This window comes from Eschrichtius robustus, chromosome 10, assembly GCF_028021215.1.
Source record: "Eschrichtius robustus isolate mEscRob2 chromosome 10, mEscRob2.pri, whole genome shotgun sequence".
Lineage (NCBI taxonomy): Eukaryota > Metazoa > Chordata > Mammalia > Artiodactyla > Eschrichtiidae > Eschrichtius > Eschrichtius robustus.
This window is the reverse complement of record NC_090833.1, coordinates 87,179,556-87,202,780: the sequence shown is the minus strand read 5'-3', so window position 1 is coordinate 87,202,780 and position 23,225 is coordinate 87,179,556. Positions and strand designations below refer to the sequence as shown.

General features: G+C 36.9%; 1 protein-coding gene across 6 annotated transcripts in view; it reads left to right on the top strand.

Annotated features, from left to right (window-relative positions):
- The window catches only part of FANCC (FA complementation group C), a 272,443-nt gene that overhangs the window by 66,643 nt on the left and 182,575 nt on the right, over positions 1-23,225 (top strand). For 2 of the 6 annotated variants that reach the window (XM_068553562.1, XM_068553563.1), the window contains 3 exons: positions 12,559-12,693; positions 19,137-19,379; positions 21,045-21,129. In XM_068553562.1, coding sequence (XP_068409663.1) covers positions 19,215-19,379; positions 21,045-21,129 — 250 coding nt within the window. In that variant the 5' untranslated portion in view covers positions 12,559-12,693; positions 19,137-19,214. The remainder of the gene's footprint in view (positions 1-12,558; positions 12,694-19,136; positions 19,380-21,044; positions 21,130-23,225) is intronic. The other 4 variants (XM_068553568.1, XM_068553565.1, XM_068553567.1 and 1 more) reach the window with 4 other exon arrangements.

Sequence of the window (23,225 nt, the reverse complement as noted above, 5' to 3'; positions counted from 1 at the left end):
TCACCATACAGAGTTATAACAATATTACTGACTATATTCACTGTGCTGTACATTACATCCCCATGACTTATTTATTTTATAAATGGAAGTTGGTAGTACCTCTTAATCCCCTTCACCTGTTTTGCCCATTTCACTTCTCCTCTGGCAACCACTGGTTTTTTCTATGTATCTATGAGTCTTTTTCTGTTTTGTTATGTTTGTTCCCCTGCATTGGCAGGTGGAGGAGTCTTAACCCCTGCGCCACCAGGGAAGTCCCTTATTTTTCATTTTGATGGTAATTTTAAGAATTCAGTTGTTTCCAAACACCTAACTGCCCACAGTTCTAACTGAATAGTGTCTTAGTGTCTTAAGATGTCAGTGCCTGCAGTTGTGCTTGTCTTGGCACCAGGTAGCACTACTTTTAGATGCTCCTCAGCCCATTTTTGTATCTGGTCTCACGGAAAGCTCACAGTCTTACTGTCAATTAAGTGAATTGAGGACAAGAATGCAAGGAAAGTAAGTAACCACTATTTCTAACAGAATGTATGTGGGAAGACTGGTATTTTTCAAGTCCCAGTATTAGGTCTTTGGTTCTCTGATGGAGGACAAGGTCAGGGGTTTCTATCTGAGCAGCTTCAAAGGTAAACCACTCATGAAGGGATGCTTCTACTTGGAAGCCAGATCCAGGGAGCAGCTCTACTTCCCACGCGGCTAGGGACATGGGTGGGAGAATGGAGCTCAGTAAACCCCCAGAAAGTTATCTGCTAGATTAAACTTCCTTAATTCTTTGCAAAGTTGAGTGAAGAGTGTGTACACTCTGCACCTGGATTGCAGTTGCCTTCTCTGATTCCTTAGGCCCAGATTTTGTTTATGATTGGGGTTTGTTTCAAATTATCTACAAATTTCAGGTCTGTGTTTTTGGTTAGAGTAGCTCAGAGGCCAAACACTCCTGACTCAACAGAGAAAAAAGCCAGCTCCTCCTAGTGGACCTTTTCTTAAAACCTCATTGTTTTTAAGGGAAAAAAATATCACTTGTTTCTGTCATAAGTGCTTTATGGGAGCAAGAATATTTTATTGTGAATTTTTTTAGAACACTACAAACAAAAAGACAAATCGATCACTTCTACTTAAAGTAATGAAGCAAAGAAACATTAAAGTAAATTAAAAATACTGGTATCAGGTTTTCAGTAAGGAAGAGGAGGAATATTGTCAAGTTTAAGCATAGTTGAGCATAAATTTCTTAACTTTATATTTGATTATATTTATGGAGGTTTTAAGTAGTTTCAGACAAGGTCATCATGCCCCTAGTTAGTGACATTGATTGAAGGCTAGGTATTTGATTTGTCTCTTTTCCTTCTTCCATAAACAGTGTGTTTTCTAGCATTCTGTCCATAAATCTCTGTTTGGTGCTTATTTCCTGGGAGAAGTGACTTCAGTTGACTCATGCTCAGGGGAAATGAGGAAAAATAAAAACCAGTGCTTTTTATCAGGTTGCCACTTTGAGTAGGTTATGGTCTGTATTTAGCATGTGTAGACTTAACCTCTCATACCTCTGGCTTGGAGACTGTGCAGACTAAAAGAAAGCAATTTCTAATTCTCTTGGCCCCCCTGACAGGTAGAGTATGCAGCCATTTTTGGTACTATGAGGTTTATAATGAGCTTTGTTTTAAATGTTGACAATCTGGGAGCTACACAATGTTCTATCAACACAAAATCAGTCAAAATTTTATCTTAGTCTCTCCTCTACAACAGCCTTAGTGTATTTGTTTGTTTACTTATTTATTTATTCACACATTTGTTTAACAAATATTTATTGAGCTTCTACTGTGTGCCAGCTACGTACACAATGGTGGTTTTCAGAATGTGTTCAGCAAACTAGGTTCTGAGGAAATGTGCCAGCTAGGACACATTTGACTGTAAGAAAACCCAATGAAAGGTGACTTAAGCCAAAAGGAAAATTTCAAGATTGGCTCCTTCATTCCCTCAGCTGTGCTAGTGAGAGGACCCAGGTCCATCTTTTTGCTTTGCTAATTTGCAGTATGTTGGCCAGTCCCCTCAGGCTTACTTACTGCTTGAGTCCCAAGGTAACTACTGCTGTTATTTTGTGTCACATGAAGACTACAGTGTCTAATATGGAAAAAAGTGAATTTATTTAAGATTGAGAAAGACTCTCTCAATAATCCTCCAGCTGAAATTCAGTTCTTATTGTCCAGAGTTGCGTAACATTGCCCATCCCTACATTCCTACAGTTAGTCGGAAGACAAATGGAAATACCATGACTGGTCTGCACCAGCCATTCTCAAAATGTGGCATTGGGTATCTCTGAGACTCTTTCAGGAGATTCACAAGAGCAAAACTATTTTCATAATAATGCTAAAACATCGTTTGTGTATTTTACTAGTCTAATTTTCTCACTAGTCTACTAGTGGAGTTGTTAAGAGGTTACGTGATATATGATGACATCATTGCTCTGGCAACTAATAGAATATATTCTTGGGTTTTAAGTTTTCTCAGTTTTAATTTCTAACGTGGTAAATATTGATAAATATAACTCACTTAAACAAAAGCTCTCAGTAATGTCCTCAATAACATGTATGAGTATAAAGGGGGCCTGAGAACAAAATGTTTGAGATCCACTGGTCTTCATTAATCAAGATTCACCCCTGGCATTTGGGAAAATCCCAGCCTCCCGCAAGACTCAGTGGCTGTGAGATTCCTGGACGAAACTGATTCTGTTAACAAAGAAGCAGTAGACGGGTTAGGCTGTTGGATGGGCAACCAGCAGTGTTTATAGAACTATTCTGAGGAGGGGGCTTTGGCAGGGAGGGCATGGCTGAGACCCAGGGTGTGCTCCAGGCCCTGCCTCTGCTTTGACTGGAGCCACTCCACCCAGGTCTATCCTTTCTTTTTTAAAATGTGGTAAAATATACATACCATAAAATTTACCATTTTAACCATTTTTTAAAAGTGTACAGTTAAGTGGCATTATTACATTCACATTGTTGTGCAACCATCACCACCGTTCATCTCCAGAACTTTTTCATTTTCTCAACTGAAACGTTTTACCCATTAAACAATATATCCCCACCTCCTCCATTTCTCCCAGCCCCTGACAACCACCATTGTATTTTCTGCCTCTGAGTTTGACCATTCTAGGTATCTCCTATCAGTGGAATCATACAGTATTTGTCCTTTTGTGTCTGGCTTATTCCTCTTAGCATAACGTTTTCAAGGTTCATCCATGTGTCAGAATTTCCTTCCTCTTTATGACTAATATTCCACTGTCTGTATATATTCATTGTGTTTATCCATCCGTTGATGAACATTTGGGTTGTTTCTACCTTTTGGCTACTGTGAATGCTGCTGTGAGTATGGGGAAACAAATTATCTGTTTGAGTCCCTACTTTCTTTTTTTTTTTTTAATTAATTAATTTATTTTTGGCTGCGTTGGGTCTTCGTTGCTGTGTGCGGGCTTTCTCTAGTTGCGGCGAGCGGGCGCTACTCTTCGTTATGGCGTGCGGGCTTCTCATTGTGGTGGCTTCTCCTGTTGGAGAGCACGGGCTCTAGGGCACACGGGCTTCAGTAGTTGTGGCTTGTGGGCCCTAGAGCGCAGTCACAGTAGTTGTGGCACACGGGCTTAGTTGCTCCACGGCATGTGGGATCTTCCCGGACCAGGGCTGGAACCCATGTCCCCTGCATTGGCAGGCGGATTCTTAATCACTGTGCCACTAGGGAAGCCCAACTTTCAATTATTTGGGGTATGTACGTAGAAGTGGATCATATGGTAATTCAATGTTCAATTATTTTAAAGGAACCACCATACCATTTTCCACAGTAGCTACACTCTTTTGCATTCCCACCAGCAGTTGAGGTTCCAGTTTTCTCCACATCCTCACCAACACTTGCTATTTTTTGTGTTTTTTGATGATAGCCAGCCTAATGGGTATAAAGTAATATCTCAGTGTGGTTTTGATTTGCATTTCCCTAATGATTAGTGATGTTGAGCTTCTTTGTTAAATATTTAAAAAGTTTTATTCAAGTGTAGTTGATTTACAGTGTTGTGTTAATTTCACCTGTACCGCAAAATGATTCAGTTAAACATATATATACATTCTTTTTCATATTCTTTTCCGTTATGGTTTATCACAGGATACCGAATACAGTTCCCTGCGCTCTACAGTAGGATCTTGTTGTTTATCCATTCTATATATAATAGTTTGCATCTGCTAATCCCAAACTCCCAACCCACCCCTCCCCCACTTCCCTTCCCCCTTAGAAACCACAACTCTGGAGAACTTTTATATTTGCTTCTGCCAGATATTACAGAGGTATCCTTCCTCCAGGATCATTTGTATGTTAATTTCTTGGTGTTGGATTTCTGTAATGATGTGGGTAAGGTAAATTTGAACCCCAAATATTGTCCCATAGATATTCACAGGGAAGTTTTTTCTACTTCAGAGCCTAGACTAGGACAGGCTTTGTTTTTGTCAAGCCTGGTGAATCAGTTTTTCACTAATCTGCCTTTTTATTGAGGGTGGATCTCTTCAAAGGTTACAGCCTTCATGTAGGCATCTCAGTTCTGATTCCCTGCTCCACTCAAGGCCAAGATCTCATATATCCCATACCAGTGTTAAATGGTGAAACTCAAGCACTTAGGTCCAAAACTCCTTCAAAGAAAGCCATAGATTCAGCTTATCCAAAATGTGCTTTAGTTTTATTTATTTTTTAAATTTAATTTTTATTTTATATTCAAGTATAGCTGATTTACAATGTTGTGTTAGTTTCAGGCGTACAGCAAAGTGATTCATTTATACATATGCATATATCCATTCTTTTTTAGATTCTTTGCCCATATAGTTGTTACAGAATATTGAGTAGAGTTCCCTGAGCCATACAGTAGGTCCTTGTTGATTATCTATTTTATATATTGTAGTGTGTATATGTTAATCCCAAACTCCTAATTTATCCCTCCCCAGACGTTTCCCCTTTGGTAACCATAAGTTTGTTTTTGAAGTCTGTGAGTTTGTTTCTGTTTTGTAAATAAGTTCATTTTTCATTTTTTAGATTCCACATATAAGTGACTTACTTCACTTAGTATGATTATCTCCAGGTCCATCCATGTTGCTTCAAATGGCATTATTTCATTTTTTATGCCTGAGTAATATTCCATTATATATATATATCACATCTTCTTTATCCATTCATCTGTCGATGGACACTTAGGTTGACTATTGTAAATAGTGTTGCTGTGAACATTGGGGTGCATGTATCTCTTTGAATTATGGTTTACTCTGGATATATGCCCAGGATTGGGATTGCTGGATCATATGGTAGTTCTATTTTAGTATTTTAAGGAAACTCTATACTGTTCTCCATAATGGTTGTACCAGTTTACATTCCCACCAACAGTGTAGGAGGGTTCCCTTTTCTTCACACCCTCTCCAGCATTTATTGTTTGTAGACTTTTTGATAATGGCTATTCTGACCAGTGTGAGGTGATACCTCATTGAAGTTGTGATTTGCATTTCTCTAATAATTAGTGATGCTGAGCATCTTTTCATGTGCTTTTTGGCCATCTGTATTTCTTCTTTGGACAAATGTTTATTTAGATCTTCTGCCCATTTTTTGATTGGGTTGTTTGTTTTTTTTGATGTTGAGCTGTATGAGCTGCTTGTATATTTTGGAGATTAAGCCTTTGTTGGTTGCTTCGTTTGACAAATATTTTCTTTCATTGCGTGGGTTGTCTTTTTGTTTTATTTGTGGTTTCCTCTGATGTGTAAAAGCTTTTAAGTTTCTTTAGGTCCCATTTGTTTATTTTTGTTTTTATTTTCACTACCGTAGGAGGTAGATTCAAAAAGATATTGCTGTAATTTATGTCAAAGAGTGTTGTGCCTATGTTTTCCTCTAAGAGTTTTATAGTATCTGGTCTTACATTTAGGTTTTTAATCTATTTTGAGTTTACTTTTGTTTGTGGTGTTAGAAGATGTTCTAGTTTCATTCTTTTATATGTAGCTCTCCAGTTTTCCTAGAACCACTTACTGAAGAGACTGTCTTTTCTCCATTGTCTAGTCTTGCCTCCTTTTTTATAGATTAATTGACCATAGGTGTGTGGGTTTATTTCTGGGCTTTCTGTCCTGTTCTGTTGACCTATAGTTCTGTTTCTGTAGGAGTACCATACTGTTTTGATTCCTGTAGCTTTGTAGTAGTAGTTTTTTGTGTTTTCTGATGATAGCCATCCTAATGGGTATAACGTAGTATCTCATTGTGGTTTTGATTTGCATTTCACTAATGATTAGTGATGTTGAACTTCTTTTTATGTGTTTATTGGCCATTTGTATATCTTTGGAGAGATGTGTGTTCAAGCCCTTTGCCTATTTTTTAAAAACTGGGTCATTTGTTCTTTTGTCATTGCGTTGTAGTTCTTCGTATATTCTGGATATTAATCCCTTATCAGATATATGATTTGCATGGGTCTGTCCATTTTGTATGTAGAACTTTTACACAAGGTTTCATTTTGCTAAATGATTTTTAAAAGAGCTTTAAAGCTCTATATCACTGTTGTTATTTTCACGTTTGTCATCCTAGGTGTTTACACACTGCACTGGTTTAGAAGGTATAGATGGTAGGACCTTGGTAATTACTTCAGTGCTCATGATTAATTTACAATAACTGCTTTAGAATTTCTCACACTATTCAAAATGTGACACTGGCTACTCTTATTTGTATACATGGCTTTATAGATTACCTCATATTTGCCATGAAAGAAAACGATGATTAAGGCTAAATGATTTTTAAAATATTTTTTCTTTCATCCATGGCAATTGTAGCCTTTGACAGAACTTTAAAGGTACCAGATTCTATCAGCTGAGTAGGGATTCTTTTTAGACTTTTCAGAAAATCTTTAAAAGGTTGGGTTCTAAGATGTTCCTAGATGGAACCACCATTTGAGATGTGAAAGTATCATTCAACCAACAGTAATGCAAATGGAGGACCAGAATATCACAGGTTAAATTATAGAATGTTTATTTTTCCATCCTGAAACGTAGTAACTTAGAAGAGGGAAATAATGTCATATAATGTTAAGCAAGAGGCTGAAATTGCTCATGTCATTACTGGTCACTTGTCCTAGCACTGTGGTAGATTGGACATATTGTGCAGCCCTGCCTGTGGCTTTTTGAAGTCGGGGCTGCTTAAATGCTCAGGTGTTAACATAGAACTTTAGGAACCCACTTTGCTTTCTGAAAGATAATTTGAGAACCACTGGCCTAGGGCTGTCCCTTGCCAGGTTCTTAAACCTCTTGATTTCTAAATTAAGGGAAATGTTTTTGTTTTTAATGAATTAGGACATTTTGTTCCAACCTGTCTCCCAATTGTTTCTTCACTTTTTGTTGTCTTTCTTCAGACAGTACATTAAGTGTTTTGATGCTTTTATTTCCTTCTTCTACTCTAATGAATTGTGCCTGGTGAAATCCATATACCTTGTGTTGACATTTCTATGAAGTTTTTGAATATATCCTTTTTCTAAAGAACAGAAGTCAACCAAGATGGGGAATCTTTTAGCCCTGAAGTATTACTTCTCTCTCACCTGCTGTACTTTGAGTCTGAGTATGAACCCTCATAGACACTGAGGGTATTGAGCATATGCAATAGTGTATCTTTGTGCCATGTGATTTGAGTTCATAGAATAGTACTTGGCAAGCAACAAAGTAACTTTTGACCAATTTATAGATGAGAGGGGAAGGGCAAATGCAGTGATCCCAACCTGACACCATTTTGACCCTGTCTCTTTTCGGTATCTCAGATGTTTGCTGGACCCCATAGCTGGCTTCCCTTGCCACTTTACTCCTCCCCCTCCCACCTCCTGCTTTCCTCTGATCAGCAGGAAACAGGGACATGAACAAGCACATAGGAATCTTTCACAGGACAGTCATTTCCATTCAGGTGTCTAGGTCTCTCTGCTCATAGGACTTTCCCTTTAGTTCACTCTACATAAGAATTTCTGAAGGTCATTTTATTTTGTTTTGGATATATATACTGAGGAGACTAGCAATTTCTGTTATTTTTAGTCTCTGTATGTAGAGAAGGTGAAATCATGGTTTGATTCCTTAGGAACCTGTGTAAATGTGCTAAAAGAGAAATATTCAAGAAATGAAAAAGGGGATTTCCTTCTAACTTTCCATGCCCTTTGCTTTTGCTACATTAGTATACATTAGTAATATATGTGTGTGTGTGTGTGTGTGCACAAAATATGTGTTAAAATCTTGAGTTTTGAGGAAATATGTCATTGAATGTCCACCTTACTTTTATGCTCTTTAATAAAAGATGCTAAACAATATTTCTTTAGTTGTTTGTATGAAATGAATATAGGCATAGACATCCATGTGAGGGCATATACACTCAGCAGGATCATAAGAAAGCCAAGGATTTACATTCAGGGCAGTATCAAGGATTTTGGTACCAATCAAAAGATGTGGTATCAATCAAAAGTATAGTTAATTCTCAGTTGTGTAGTAAGTGTGCAGAATAACTGGTATAAAAAAATCAGTGGATTTGTGAAAAAAGTTGAAATCATTGTGAATCTGAAGAATCATCCCCATTTTACAAGGCATGCATTTCTCTCTCTTTTTTTTTGAGATACATGGACACTGCCTCATACCTGAGCACAGACCACCTCATGCTCTCACCAGTTATCCTCCCCTGCGTGGTAGATTGGATATCTCTCCCTTCTTGTGGCAGTGGCCCTCACCGGGCAAAGCAGTAGCCATATAGCTAAGGGAAGGGAGATGGAGGGAGAAGGCTGTGGATTTTCTCTTCCTCAGAGCCAGGATTGGGAAAATGGGGCCATTTTGAGGACAGGAATGAAGAAGAGGAAGCAAGCGCTGGAACTGTATCCCTGGCCAATTCTGGCAGTTTTAATTTTTTCAAACAGAGAACTCAACTAAAAAATAGAAAATGCAGACTATTTCAACAATTTAAAACCTTTTATTGGGGCTTCCCTGGTGGCACAGTGGTTGAGAATCTGCCTGCCAACGCAGGGCACACGGGTTCGAGCCCTGGTCTGGGAAGATCCCACATGCTGCGTAGCAACTAGGCCCTTGAGTCACAACTACTGAGCCTGCGCGTCTGGAGCCTGTGCTCGGCAACAAGAGAGGCCGCGGTAGTGAGAGGCCCGTGCACCGCGATGAAGAGTGGCCCCCACTTGCCGCAACTAGAGAAAGCCCTCGCACAGAAACGAAGACCCAACACAGCCAAAAATAAATACATAAATGAATGAATGAAAAAAAAAAAAAGGTCTGAAGCTCTAATCATAGGGAGCTCCCCCCGCACAGTTACAGGTGAAAGCATCAGCCCTTCTCAGGGGCTCCAAAGTTGAACTCTAAAGCCCCATACCCCATGAAACCTCCTGCCAAATCTATAAAAAAAACAAAACAAAACAAAAAAACCTTTTATTATGTTCATCAAGTACTTTACGTCTTGATTCGCATTTACAAACTATACTATGTTTTCTTTTTTTTCCTTACCTTTGGGGTGATAATCTGTATGGCAAATCTGTAGCTAGAAGTTAAAACAGTTTTTCTGTAGTTGTGGAAATAATACATGCAGAAAAGTGCATAAACATGATTTACACTTTAATAAATTATTAAAACGTTAATACATATGTAACTGCCATCCAGGTCAATAAATAGAATATTGCCAGCATCTTGAAAGCCTTTCTCACATACCCTCCCAATAATACTGCTTCCTTTCCTCTAAATGTAGCAGGTTTCCTGGCTTTTTTGGGGTAATCACTACAGTTTAGTTTTACCTGTTTTTGAACATTATATAAATGAATCATACCTTATATTCTTATGGGTTGGTTTCTTTCTCTCAACCAGTGATTATCAGTTCATCTCTATGACTGTAGTAGTAGTTTCTACATTTTCATTGCTCCATAGTATTCCCTTGTATGAATATTTTATTTATTCTACTTTTGATTGGCATATAGGTTGTTTTCAATTTAGGTCTATTATGAATAATACTGCTATGAGCATTCTACTAATGTACATAAACACATAAGCTTAGAGTGTGCTTTGAGGGAAAACTTGTAATTTATGGATTTTTGTCTGATTATCCTATGATTTACTGAGAGAAGTGTGTGAAAATTTCCTGCTATGATTGGAATTTATTATTTTTCATTGTAGTTATGTTAATTTCTGTGTTATATTTTAAGCTTTATATGTTGTTCTACATCCCATGTTATTATGTACATGCAGACTTAAATTGTCACATATTCCTGGTAAATTAAACATTTTATCATTATGAAGTGATTCTGTTTACCTCTAGTAATGCTTTTTGCCCCAAAGTGTGTTTAAATTGAAACTATTTGATTTTCCTTTTTTAACATCTTCATTGGAGTATAATTGCTTTACAATGTTGTGTTAGTTTCTGCTGTATAACAAAGTGAATCAGTTATATGTATACGTATATCCCCGTATCCCCTCCTGCTTGTGCCTCCCTCCCACCCTCTCTATTTGATTCTTTTGGTTCGGTTAACATGGCATTTTTTTCCCTATTCTTCTTTTAACCTGTCTGTAATCCCTATATCCTTATGTTTTAGATGTGTCTTTTGTAACAACATTTAGCTTTTTAAAAAATTCAAAACTGATAATCTTTGGTTTTTACTTGTAGAATTTAATCTATTTGCATATTATATAATTACTGATATATTTGAGTTTAAATCTACCATCTTATTGTGTGCTTTTTATTTATTTTGTCTATTCTATATTCCTTTTCTCTCCAGTCTTGCCCTTTTGGGGGTTAAGTGTCTTTTACTATGAATTTTTCCCCCCTGATAACTTGGAAATTATATACTGTCTTTTATTCTTCCATTAGTCGATAGCCTAGAAATTATGGTATGCTTTTTTGAATTATTAAAGTCGAATGGTAACACTTTTATCCTCCTTTTCCTGGAAAATGCAAGGACTTTAGAACTCTTTAAGTCTGTCATTCTCCTGGCATATGTACTATTGTTTTGTATATTTTAATTTCAGTATATATATGTATAAAACCCCAATAATACTATTCTTATTTTATATCATAAGTGTTAATTTAAAATTTCACATGTATTTATCATTTTTTATTGTTTTTTCATTTCTTCTGACATCTCTAGACTTCCATCTGGAATCATTTTCCATCTGCCTGAAGAGCATCCTTTAGAGCAGGTTTACTGGTGACAGATTCTTTCAGTGTGTCAAAAGGGCTTTATTTTACCTTTATTCCTGAAGAGTATTTTAGCTTGGTGTAGTATTCTAGGTTGGTCCTTTCTTCCTTTCATTGCATTGAAGATAGGTTTTCTAGCTTTTTCTCACTGTATTTCTGTGTATCTTATCCATTCTTCTGTATTTTTCCATTGTCTTTACTTTCCATGTTGAATTCTGGATAGTTTCTTCTAATGTATCTTCAGGGTTTATCAAATCCCTTTTCAACTGTGTTTAATTAGCTGTTAAACCCATCTGTTGAATTCTTAATTTCAGTTTTTCTTTAGTTCTAGAATTCCTGGTTTTTTTTTTGTTTGTTTGTTTGTTTTTCATCTACAGGGTCATTTTTTTATAGTTTTCAGTTCCTTGATGAAATTTTGGCTTTTATCTTCACAAGGGACCCTCTTCGTTACTTTATAGTTTTTGTCTAGTTTTTGAACTATCTTGAGTACCTCTCTGTTTTGGGGTTTTTTGTTGTTGTTCTTGTCCATTGTTTTTGGGTTCTTGTTCATGTGTTCTTTTCTTCCTGTGTGCCTGTCTTTAATTATTTAATTTTGTTGGATTTGAAAAATTATTTTCAGAAATAATTAGAAAGGTATGATGATGTTATTTTTCTCCAGAGAGGAATTTTGTTTGCATCTTGCAGGTACCTAGCAGCACTAGCAACCTGGGACCACCTTAATTCAGTTTCAGCTTCATAGTTAGGCTGTAGTCTGTATGCAGGCTGGTTTACTTCTGGGTCACCCATACTCTCAGGGTGGACCTCTGTGGGTGCAGTCCTCAATGTGGGGTGGTTTACCAGGACCTCACGTTGACAGGCCTGGCCTCCTACTTTTACTCTTTAGCAAGGCTGTTAAAATTGCTGCTTTGTCTTTAAACTACCTCTTCAGGATCAGAAAAGCCTCCCTAGGCCTGTGCCACCTTATGTGCCAAGATCTTTCTCTGAAAATTCCGCACTATCTTGCTGTTTCTTTGGTGATTTTTGAATTATGTTTTTATATTTCATGTAGCCTTATAGAATAACTTTCAGCAGGAAGGTTGGTCTCAACTATATAGTCTGAAATAGAACTGAAATTGGGTGCAATTTTAAAGAAAGTATGTTTGCATTAAATACAGTCGGTATCATATACTTTTTTCTACCTCACCTATCCTGGTTAATCAAGAGAACTTATTATAGACTTTACCTCCAGCTATTTTAGAGTGGCTAGAAAAGCCAGATAAAACATATTTGGAAGATACTGGAGGACTATGAAGGTACTCATGACTCAAGGGGTTAAGATCTTGGGATGAAGGGAGGTGCAAAGTTCTGACCAGACATTTCACAGCAGCTTTTCAACCTCAGGGCATTTGTCATTTCTTGAGAAGCTGGGAGAGACCAAGAACCTAGAAGAGGGCCTGTACTACTAAAAGTGAGAGAAGTTAGCAGAACTTTTGGCAATTTCACAGGATTGGAGAGATATACATCGGAGTTCCAAAGGTAAGATTGTTAACCTGACTACCTAAAAATATGAAACTTCTGTACGTCAGGAAGCATCATAAAAGCAGGAGATGGATAAAATTAGAAAAATCACTATTTTTCAACCTCTCATGGACCTAAAATGATCATCAGAAGATCCTAAAACCATTAGAGAAAAGGTGGTGGTGAACTTTATAATGGATGGATTTGTTTGACAGTACCTGAAACCACTGATCAGTTTCAACATTATGATACATGAGACAACCAAATATTATGTTACTTCTGATTTGATTCAAAGAACACAACACCACAAACGAAGTATTCTTGCAAAAGAACTAACTCTGAATCTAATGAAACCTCTAGGTCTACCTATCAGTTTGCAAGCAGTATAGAAGAGAGAGCAAAACATGTTAAAGACCACCACAAGAAATGCTAAATGCACAAATGTGAGAGATTCTGTAGGTCAGATGTGTTGGTTTTTCCCGGGGATAAATGATATGAAGAGGTTAAAAAAAAAATAAAAGAGGGGTACTTGTTACAGATTAGAGAAGCCTTTTTTTTTTTTACATCATTTTGTTACAGATTAAAGGAGAAATATCAATATTGACTACATTCAATGTGTGGGTCTTGTTTGGATCCGAATATAAATGATCCAAATATAAAGGGAAGTTTTTAAGAAATTTGAACATAGAAGGGCTATTAGATGATATCATTGTTGGCTTTATTGGATATGAAAGAGATATTGTAGTTAAGTTTCTTCTATTTTAAGTCTTTATAAAAAAGAGACACAAATCAAGGTATTTTGAGTAAAGTGATATGGTATCTGTGATTTGCTTTAAAAATGGAAAATCTTGATAATTGTTTGAACTGTTTAAAGGGTACATAGGATTCATTTGGCTGTTTACTTTTTTTTGTATACTAAAAAATACTCACTGAACAGTACCAAAAAAAAAAAAAAAAGAAAGAAAACATCATAAACAGAATTTCACTTGTGCCATACAATTTGTGTTTTAAGTGAGATCATCATAAAGTACTCTCCTTAATGGGTGAAAGTCTACGGTTTATGTCAGATAAAAAGGGCATAAACTCATTTTATTTGTATAGTGTATTCCTTAGCTGTTAGTTTTGTCTGTTAGAATTTTGTTAACTCTTCCACTTCTGAGGAGGCAAACCAGTCTCATTAAAACTATACGGAAAAGAAGGGCAGTTTTTCAGAGCATAAGTGGGGTGCGTATACAGTTGTCCCTCGATATCTGCAGGGGGTTTATTCCAGGACCCCCGCAGATACCAAAATCCACAGATGCTCAATTCCCTTATATAAAGTGGCATAATATTTGCATATAACCTACACACATTCTCCCATATAGTTTACATCATTTCTAGATTACTTACAATACCTAATACAATAAATGCTGTGTAAATAGTTGTAAATACAAGATAAATGCTTTGTAAATAGTAGTGGGTGCATGGCAAATTTTTTGGAAAAAAATTTTCCATCCACAGATGCAGAACCTGTGGATAGGGAGCGCTGACTGTATATTAAAAGAACAGGAAAAGGGTGTTAGGCGGGCAAAAACAACAGATATGCCCACTGTCTCTTGTTGGTTACTCAAGACATTCAAACCTATTGCTTTCCATACACAGAATTTTTAAAACACTTTCCATTAACATAATTTAGCTTTCTCTTCCTTCCAAAAAGGGAGGTAATTCAAAGTAATGCCTAGTTAATGCATCTAGCTTCAAGTCCAGAAGTTCTGGATAATGTCACTTCCTTTTCCCATCTTTGTTATTATCTGTAAATTATAGATTTTAACAAATTTATCTACTAATAATATACTTTATATATGCAGTAGTAGGAGAGGGGAAAATGAAAGAGAAGGGAATTTTTAAAAATTATATGACATAGTAAGCAAGACATATACAGATAGCATCCAAAAACCTCACTCATGCATTTTGACCAAGCAGGCATAATTTGCACATGATGATAGAGTGCTGCTGGGTACACCCAGCTCTGTGGCTTGGAAGATCAGTCCAGTCACTGAGGCCTGCCATAAGGTTTTTCCGGAATCCAGATCTTCCACACAGGCTTTAAAGAGTGTAGGATCTGCTGGGTCGTAGCTGAGTGGCAGAGCACTTCAGTATGGACAGATAAGCTGTGTAGTGATTAGTCCTCTGGGCCTACCCGTGTTTTCTCCTTGCCAGGCAAGTGGGTAGAAGCAGATAAATGGTCTAAAACCCATGTAGTATATGTTACCTTCAGAATCCCAGAGGTATCAGCCAAGCATTTTGCTTCTTAGCAGGTGTAAGGTATAGCAGTTATCATTCACTTTCTTTTTTGTTTGTTTATTATTATTAATTTTGAGTCAGTAACTAGTACACATGGCATTAAATTGAAAAGGTGCAAAAAGGTGTACAGTAAAAGTACAGAAAAGGACATTTCCTTTCCTGCACTTATTATCCATCTACTTAGGTCTCCACAATGGAGGCAACCACTGGTACTAGATTCTTGTGTATCCTCATTTTAAAGGGCAGATCCTGACCAGACCACAGACCATTGGATTACAAGAAACTTCCTGAAGTGGCAGGCCCTGTATGTTCATGGGATTTATATCCCACCATATGGAATACAAACAAGGCACCCGTATCTTCCTACTTTGATCAGCCTGATATCTTCAATATGGTAGACCAGTGTGATGTGCTATATCTGGAGTTGATATCTTTGGGTCAGGTGAAAGTCACCTGCTTTCTCATGTCCTCAGTTTATCCCCATGGAGAAATGCATTTACCAGCTTCGTAACTGTATTCTAGGTGGCAAGGGTGGTATTAATTTACCCCAGTTAGGATTCATATCTAAAAGTACACCTTGAGTTGGAGTCACCATTTGATTATGTTTATGACAGCCTAATATCACTGACTAAGACCCATTGGCCCCTCAGCTGGGGAGTGAGGTTCTCTGCAAGTCATCAGATGTGTGACTTTTTTTTTTTTTTTTTGATAGTCAAGTGGTTTCACTTGGCCATTCCTACTAGAAGAGTATAATGATTCAGGACCCCTGTGTGAGGGTGATGCCTCATTGATCTGTATTACCTTCTTCTTCCATGGACTTCTGGTTTCCAGTTCCCTAATAGGAACAGAAGTTTCACTGTCATTTTACCCGACTTGGCCCAGTAGCAGTTCTAAATTCCCCTCCTTCCTCCAAAGGTCTGTTGTCTGCAGCCCACTATGTGGTATCAGTTTGTTTCCGATACTGTATAACATCAGACTATATCAGTTTGTGTTCTTTTACTGAAAATCACAGAAACCAATAGTGGTTAATTTAAGCAAAAAAAAAAAAAAAAAATTATTAGACGGCCCCTGGGTAGCTGACGGAATTAAAGAGAAAGCTGAAAAGTCATACCTTGTTAAGAAGATGACATAGGGATCTAGACTAAGAGAATCTTTGAATGACTTAGTTCCACCTTTATGGCAATCTGCTCAAGATTCAGATTCCCAGTAGAGAGTCTAGTTTGCCTAATTTGAATCATCATCTCACCCCTTGACTGATGGCATAGGTACCTTGATTAATGGACCTACCAAGACTTGGGGAATATAGGGGAGATACTTTGCTAAAGGAAAAGCAAGGTGTTATAACTAAAAATGGAGGAGGAATGGTAAACAGGCAAAACCAACAGATGCCCATTCCAGAGTGTGCAGATTAGGTCAGCATTTCTCAGCAGGGGCATCATTGGCCTTTGGGGGAAGACCATTGTCCTTTTTGAGCTGCTGTCCCAGTGCATTGCAGTGTGTTCAGCATCCTTGGCTCTTGGACAGTAAATGCCAGCAGCACCTCCACTGCTACCATCACAACCAGGGCACCACCTGTTTCACAACCACTATCATCTCCCTACTCCCACTGCCCCCACTCCCCAGACAGGCTGTGAAATAGAGCGTCCAGGACCACTTCACTGCATGATCCCTAAAGCTTTTTCCATTTAAAACAATCAGATGCATTTCCATTGCTAAGCTAAAGGTTGTTTTTAATTTTGTTAAAATAAAATAGTTTCTTGTCTCTTCTATCAAAAAGTTCTTCAATTTGATGTCCCCAAATATCTAAACTGACTTACATGTAGAGCCATATGAAACATGTTAGAAATTCATCACTTTGTTTCTTCAGTTTATTTCTTTGTTTAAGGGCACAGACTTCAGGGCTGAAGTCTGAATTCAAATTCCACAACCATAGCTTTGCTACTTACTAACAGTTCCTTCCTTTGGCTTTTACATAATCTTTCTTTGGGCAATTGCATAATCTGTCTGTGCTTCTGTAAAATGAGAATAGTAGTACATACCCATTTCATAGGGTTGTTGTGAGGATCAAATTAGCTAGTATGCATAAGGTATTTAATATATTGCCAAGAGCATAGTAATTATATGAATATGTAAGCTATTACTATATTTATAAAATGGGATATTAATAATTAAGTTTTACATAGATGACATAAAAATACCTTCAAAATTTCTTTTTGGGGGGAGTTACCTTTTAAAAATTAAATTGCTCTACCTGGAAAAGCATTTTGTTATAACATTTAGCTTAGAACTATACTTTGAAAAATATTTCCTCATTCAACATTTACTGAGTATTTTCCAGGCCTGGGCTAAATTCAAGGAAGACAGAGAATGCATGTACGGGTAGAGGCAATAATAACTGAGTGAACAAATAAATGCCCAGGGTAATTAACCGATGTGCTCAGAGCTGTGGAGGCATCAGCAGAAAGGCCTGGAAGGAGGGTTTGGTGTGTTGGTAAACAGATGAAAGGCCTGCAGTGGACTCTGGTCAGCTGGGGAGAGGCAACATAGGACGTGGGAGGGTGTGCTGGAGCTATGTTTTACAAGGCCTTGGAGACTCTGGTAAGGAGCCGGTATCTTTTCTGTAGGGGGTTGAGATTTCCTTCCAAGGAATGTATTGAAGGGGGTTTTAAGCAGGAGTGTACTAGGTCTGATTTACATTTGGGAAAGTTGTTTTTGTTGACAGTGTAGAAAATGAACTGGAGATGAATAGGTAGGACCAGATAGAAGACTCGAGGGAAGAAATGGACAGGAATGGGATGAGATGGCAGTAGTGGAAATGGAGAGAAGTGAATGAGGTCAAATGAAATCACATATATTTATTTTAGAGGTAGAATTGACAGGTATTGGTGGTGGCTTGGATGAAGAAGATAGAGAAAGAGGAATCAGACGTCTAGATTTTTGACTATGTATGTGCCATTTGACAGTATGCATATATTCCCTCTATAATTAAACTTTTAAAAAATTTTATGGTACTTTTCAGAACTAAATTTTTAGTACTCTTTTAAAACATTCATCTTCCTGGTCTAGATTTTTTTTTGCACTGCAGCAAAATTGTACAATCTTCCTATTTTTTTTCTTATTTTCCTGTTTAGTAGTGAAAACCTCCATTGTTGATGTTATTGGCATTTAATTAGGAGCACTTTATCTGTTAATTATCGCTGTTGAAGATTTAAACTCACTTACCACTTGCAGAGTAATCTTTTGAAATTAGATAGCTGAGTATCATCCCTGCCCCAGGAAACTATGAGTCTGTAAAAGCCTGCACCTGTTGAGAAGCAGCCTTCCCTTCTTTGCCCAGTATGCTTCCCATGGGTGTGGATGGCAAGGAGCTGGGATGGTGGTGAGGCACCTGGAGTTTACTTACCTATCTCTGCCTGAGGTACTCACTCACTCTGCATGTAACTCCACTATTCTTTTTAACATGTACTTCGGATGTGGTAAGTCAAGTTTATGAGTTTTTATTTTCTGTCACTTAGGACTGGCATATCTCCTCAACAATTGGAGTTTATCTTATTTTACCAAAATATGATTTCTTCTTGTGAATGGAGACCAAGCATATACAGCAGTCATCAACTAAATTAAGCAGATTGTTCAAATTGGTGCATGTGGAATGAATTATTTTACTCTTTTCTCAGAATTGAGAAACTAGGAAGAAAATTCATTAGACAGTAATGCATAGAGATTTTTTTTACACCTAAATGAGAAGCCAGAAGTACATATAAAACATAAGAACTTCAAAAACATTTCTTAGGCACAGACTATTATGAAACTCCCATGGATGTTTTTGATTTCCCATTACATTAAAATACTCAAATGAACTTCATATTCAGAACATTTAAAAATAGCTCAATCTTAAAAAGAAGATATAAAGTATTATCAGCTGTGCTTTTTGTACATAATTAGCATGTGCCTGTGGAGGTATAATGACTTTTAGTGTGATGATATTACTCATGATAAAAAGTTCAGATGGTAAAAATTGGAGATACAGCTGGGTGACACATTTTAAAATAACTCAAAGATGACTTCACAGAAGGCATGCTATTTTGGTCCCTTGTAATCCTTTCACTCATCAGTGGTTATGAAGGCATTGATAAAAGATCCTTTTTTAAATGTTTCATTTCTTTCCCCCTTTCTTATAGATTCGATGTGTGTTCACTGTTTCCTTCAGTGTGTGACAAACCACTGTGAAGGTACATCACCTTTTCCCTTTTTCTGAGATGGCTCAAGATTCAGTAGGCCTTCCTTCTGATTTTCAGTTTTGGATGCAGAAGCTTTCCGTATGGGACCAGGCATCCACTTTGGAAACCCAACAAGACACCTGTCTTCACCTGCCTCAGTTCCAGGAGTTCCTGAGGCAGTTGTATGAAGCCTTGAAAGAGATGGTGAGTAGTGGACCAAAATAATAAGGTTATTTTGTGACATCAGGAACTCTTTACCAGATTTTATTAGCCTTAATGCAGTCCAGGGACTTGTGGTATTGACCTAACGTATTGAAGGATTAGACAGGCAAATTACCTGTAAATATTGCAGACAGGATGTGGTTTCCTAGTGTCTGATTCATTATGACTTCAGTCTTTTCTTTCTTGATTAGTTATATTGTCACATGAGACTTCCCGACCAATCAAGTTGTTTTTAAATAAACAAGACTTTGACACTTGTCAGGTAATAATTGGGTTTCTTTTAAAGGCCTTTGTATCTCTTAAGTATTGAAGGGTTTGCTGAAATGCTTACTCTTTTCTCAGCCCTCTTCTAAAGTGGGCTCTAATAAGAGATGATAAATGTTAAGATCTCTTCTTTATAAATATTTTAAGTGGACTTTTCTTGTGGATATTAAGATTATGAGTGTCTTCACTATTGTTGTATAAGTTATTGTGTTCAAAATTTGGTATTTTTTCATTTTGACATAAGATTTCTTATTTTCATTGCAATAGGTATTTTTGTGAATTAATGTATTTTCATAATATGAAAATATTATTTGTTTATACTTATTTTCTAATTTCAAAATGAAAAGCAAAATTGTCATTTAATGTAGGTGTTCTTGTGTTATACTTTTCTTTCCTTAATCAAAGAAGCAAGTAGGAAATTTGAAGAATAATTCATAGTGATGATATGAGTTCACATGTCTTTAGAAAGTAGAAGAAAAGATACTGTCTGTATGAACAACTAATGCTAACTTTTAAAATTGTTTTTTGGCAATGAGCCTTTGTAACTTGACCTTAAAGTGATTCCAGAAAGTCCAAGACTGACCTTGATGCTCAGACAAATGTGAGGAATTTATTGCTTCAGCAGTAGGAAATGCTTATCATTTCAGCTTATGTGCATGTTAGCCCAGTTTGGTCTTATTTTTTAACTTTCTTGAAAGGTAAAGAAGTGGGAAAGGGCCAAGTGTACAACAGCAAGTGTATTTTTTAATCTTAAGCTGTTTTCTATTTGGTTGATCGTTTTTTGTGTCAGGTTTTAGGTCGTTGCAGACAAGTATGATGTCATTTAGCATATAGTAATCAAAATAGTAATAAACAGAGATATATATCTATATGCTTTGGCTGCTTTTATTTCTTTTTACAAGTTCCAGAGTTCTTGTCCTTCTAAACCTTCTTTGAGATAGTGCTACTGGAGCTGACTCAGGAACTTCTCTTATTATGTTAGAAAAAAACCCCAGGATGAACATATGGTGTTACATAGATATTAATCACCTATAATTTTTTTTCACTATTATGCAGTCTTTGTTATTTTTTAGATAAAGTGGCCTTTCTTGACTTAAATATGAGTAAAATAAAGTTAATTCTGCAATAATATTGATTTTACCTAAACTTGTTGTACTTCTTAGTTTTGGTGGCCTGGTTTAAGGATGAAGTATGGTGATTGCTTGTTAAACTTTATTAGAATTACTTACCTAAAGATCTTCTCTAACCTTTTTCTCCCCCTACTTTTCTAAAATATATGCTAAACAAGAAACATTCAAGCTCCCTCAACCTATAATGGCAGTTCAGGCTTTTCTGAGTTGTGTAGTGTCCTTTTACTGACCAAAACATAATTTTCTTTTATAGGATTCAAATGCAATTATTGAAAGATTCCCCACAATTGGTCAACTGTTGGCAAAAACTTGCTGGAATCCTTTTATCTTAGCATATGGTAAGAATCCAAAGCATGTCCTCTCAAAATACAAACTTCTAATGATAATTTTAATCTTTGCATTGTTTAACAAAACACAGAACTTTAAATTATAATATAAGCCTTTCTCTTATTTTTCATGAAACAACTTATCAGATATATTCCTTGTTCCATTACAAAGAAGGCATCCTTTATTGTTGTCCATATATGTTTGTGTATGTGTATATAGATAAACACACACAAACAAACACATACATGCAGATGTGTAGGAGAATAGAACTCCTTGATTAGAGGGCAGAAACTCCCAGATGACTGTTATAACCTCATTTTTAATTCAGTGTAAAATGGTTATAATAATGAAATAATTTCTTTGTTTTGCAATTTCATATTAACTCACACGCCGTTTTCCATGTGTAAAATTCTTCAGTGTTTGAATCCTGCCATGGCTCTGCCATTATTTAGGGGTGACAGTTTGGTTTTACCCAAGGTTAAGAGGAATTTGGGGATACTTTGGGGGAGGTGTCCCTTCACTGACCTTCTGCCTACCTGTCTAGCCTCATTTCCTGTTTAATCCTCCACAGCTATACCACATGCATTGTAGACAGTTTAAATTACTAACAGTGCTTGATGTCTGGGCCTGCGACATGCAGTTCTTTTTGCCTGGAACTCTGTTCTCATCTCATGTCCTCAAATCTTCTTCGAAATAGCCTTGCTAGGGCTGAGTTAGGAACCTTTCTTAGTGTGTGCATAGCTGCCAGTATCTCCCTTAATTAAAACACTTACTACCCTGCTATATAATTGTTGGTTTGCCTGTCTGATGCCCTGGAAGACTGAACGCCTCTCAAGAGCAGGAACTGTGGTTTTAGTTCTCTTTGTTGTCCCAGAGCTTAGCAGAGGGTGAATAGGCACATCTGAAGGTATATAGTGGAGGTTTATTGCCTTGATTTGACTATATTGTTAGCTAATGTAATACTTACTTTTCATATTTTTAAAGTCAGAGACTAATTGCATAATATAATGATAGTAGAATCAAAAATAATATGAATATTCCCTTTTGATGTTTAGAGAATTATACAGTATCTCTTTCCTAGCCTGTTCTAAGTCATTAGAAGGAGCTTGAACTAGGTGGGGAAGGGACAACATTTGCATTTGGTTCCATGAGCATACATGCATGGGTGCACTGCATATACTCAAACTTACTGGCTCCACCCCCATCTTCATTCTATTCCTTTTCCTCTTCACTTAATGCCTCTTGCTTCCTCTTCCCCCTTAAGTTGACGCTTCCTCCTTTACCCACTTAGCTTGTTCAAGTTCTTGATCTAAAATGGCAAAGCCATCACTGTGTTTGCCTACCAGGGCCATGCTTACCTGCCCTAAATTTATATATTTCAACTAGGCCAGTGTTTCTCAAAAAACCTTTGACCAGAAATACATTTTCTATACATGTGTATATATGCATACATACAGTTATACACATACACCCACACATTTCATGGAAAAATGCTTGCTTTTATTATGCGCAATTCATATTCACTATACCATTTTTAAAATGGTTTTCATGACCTAAAACTGATTTTACAATCCACCTATACGTCGTGACCAAAAGTGTCAAAAACATTGAGCTAGGCCAATGCTGTTGATGGCAGGAGAAAGGAAAAGAAACTGTTGGATTTCCTCCATTTAAAGGCATCACTCATTGTTAGATACTTCATGGATTGTTGAATAACCACTTTTTAGAAAAAAGAAATAATATGCCCTTTAAGTGTACCTAGTGGATTTGGGACACATCCTTAATTGAGAAATGTTAAAATGTGGGAAAGTTTGGGTTGTAGAATTGAAGTAGAATGAGGGGCATTGCTCACTTTGTGCTGAGCACTATTCTCTATGGATTGCATAGTGGGTCTAATTGAGTTCTTGATAGGCTTGCAGGATAGGTATTTATGGATTAGCCTTAATATGTCACTTTTCTCAGAATATACAACTAATAAAATCCAGGATCCTACTCCTCTAAAGCCCATATTGTTGTAATGATCTGCCCCCATGGATTGTACCACTGTGGTTGAAATGTTCCAGTCCTGGCTTTACCACCAGCCAGCTTCATGTGAATGTATATAGTC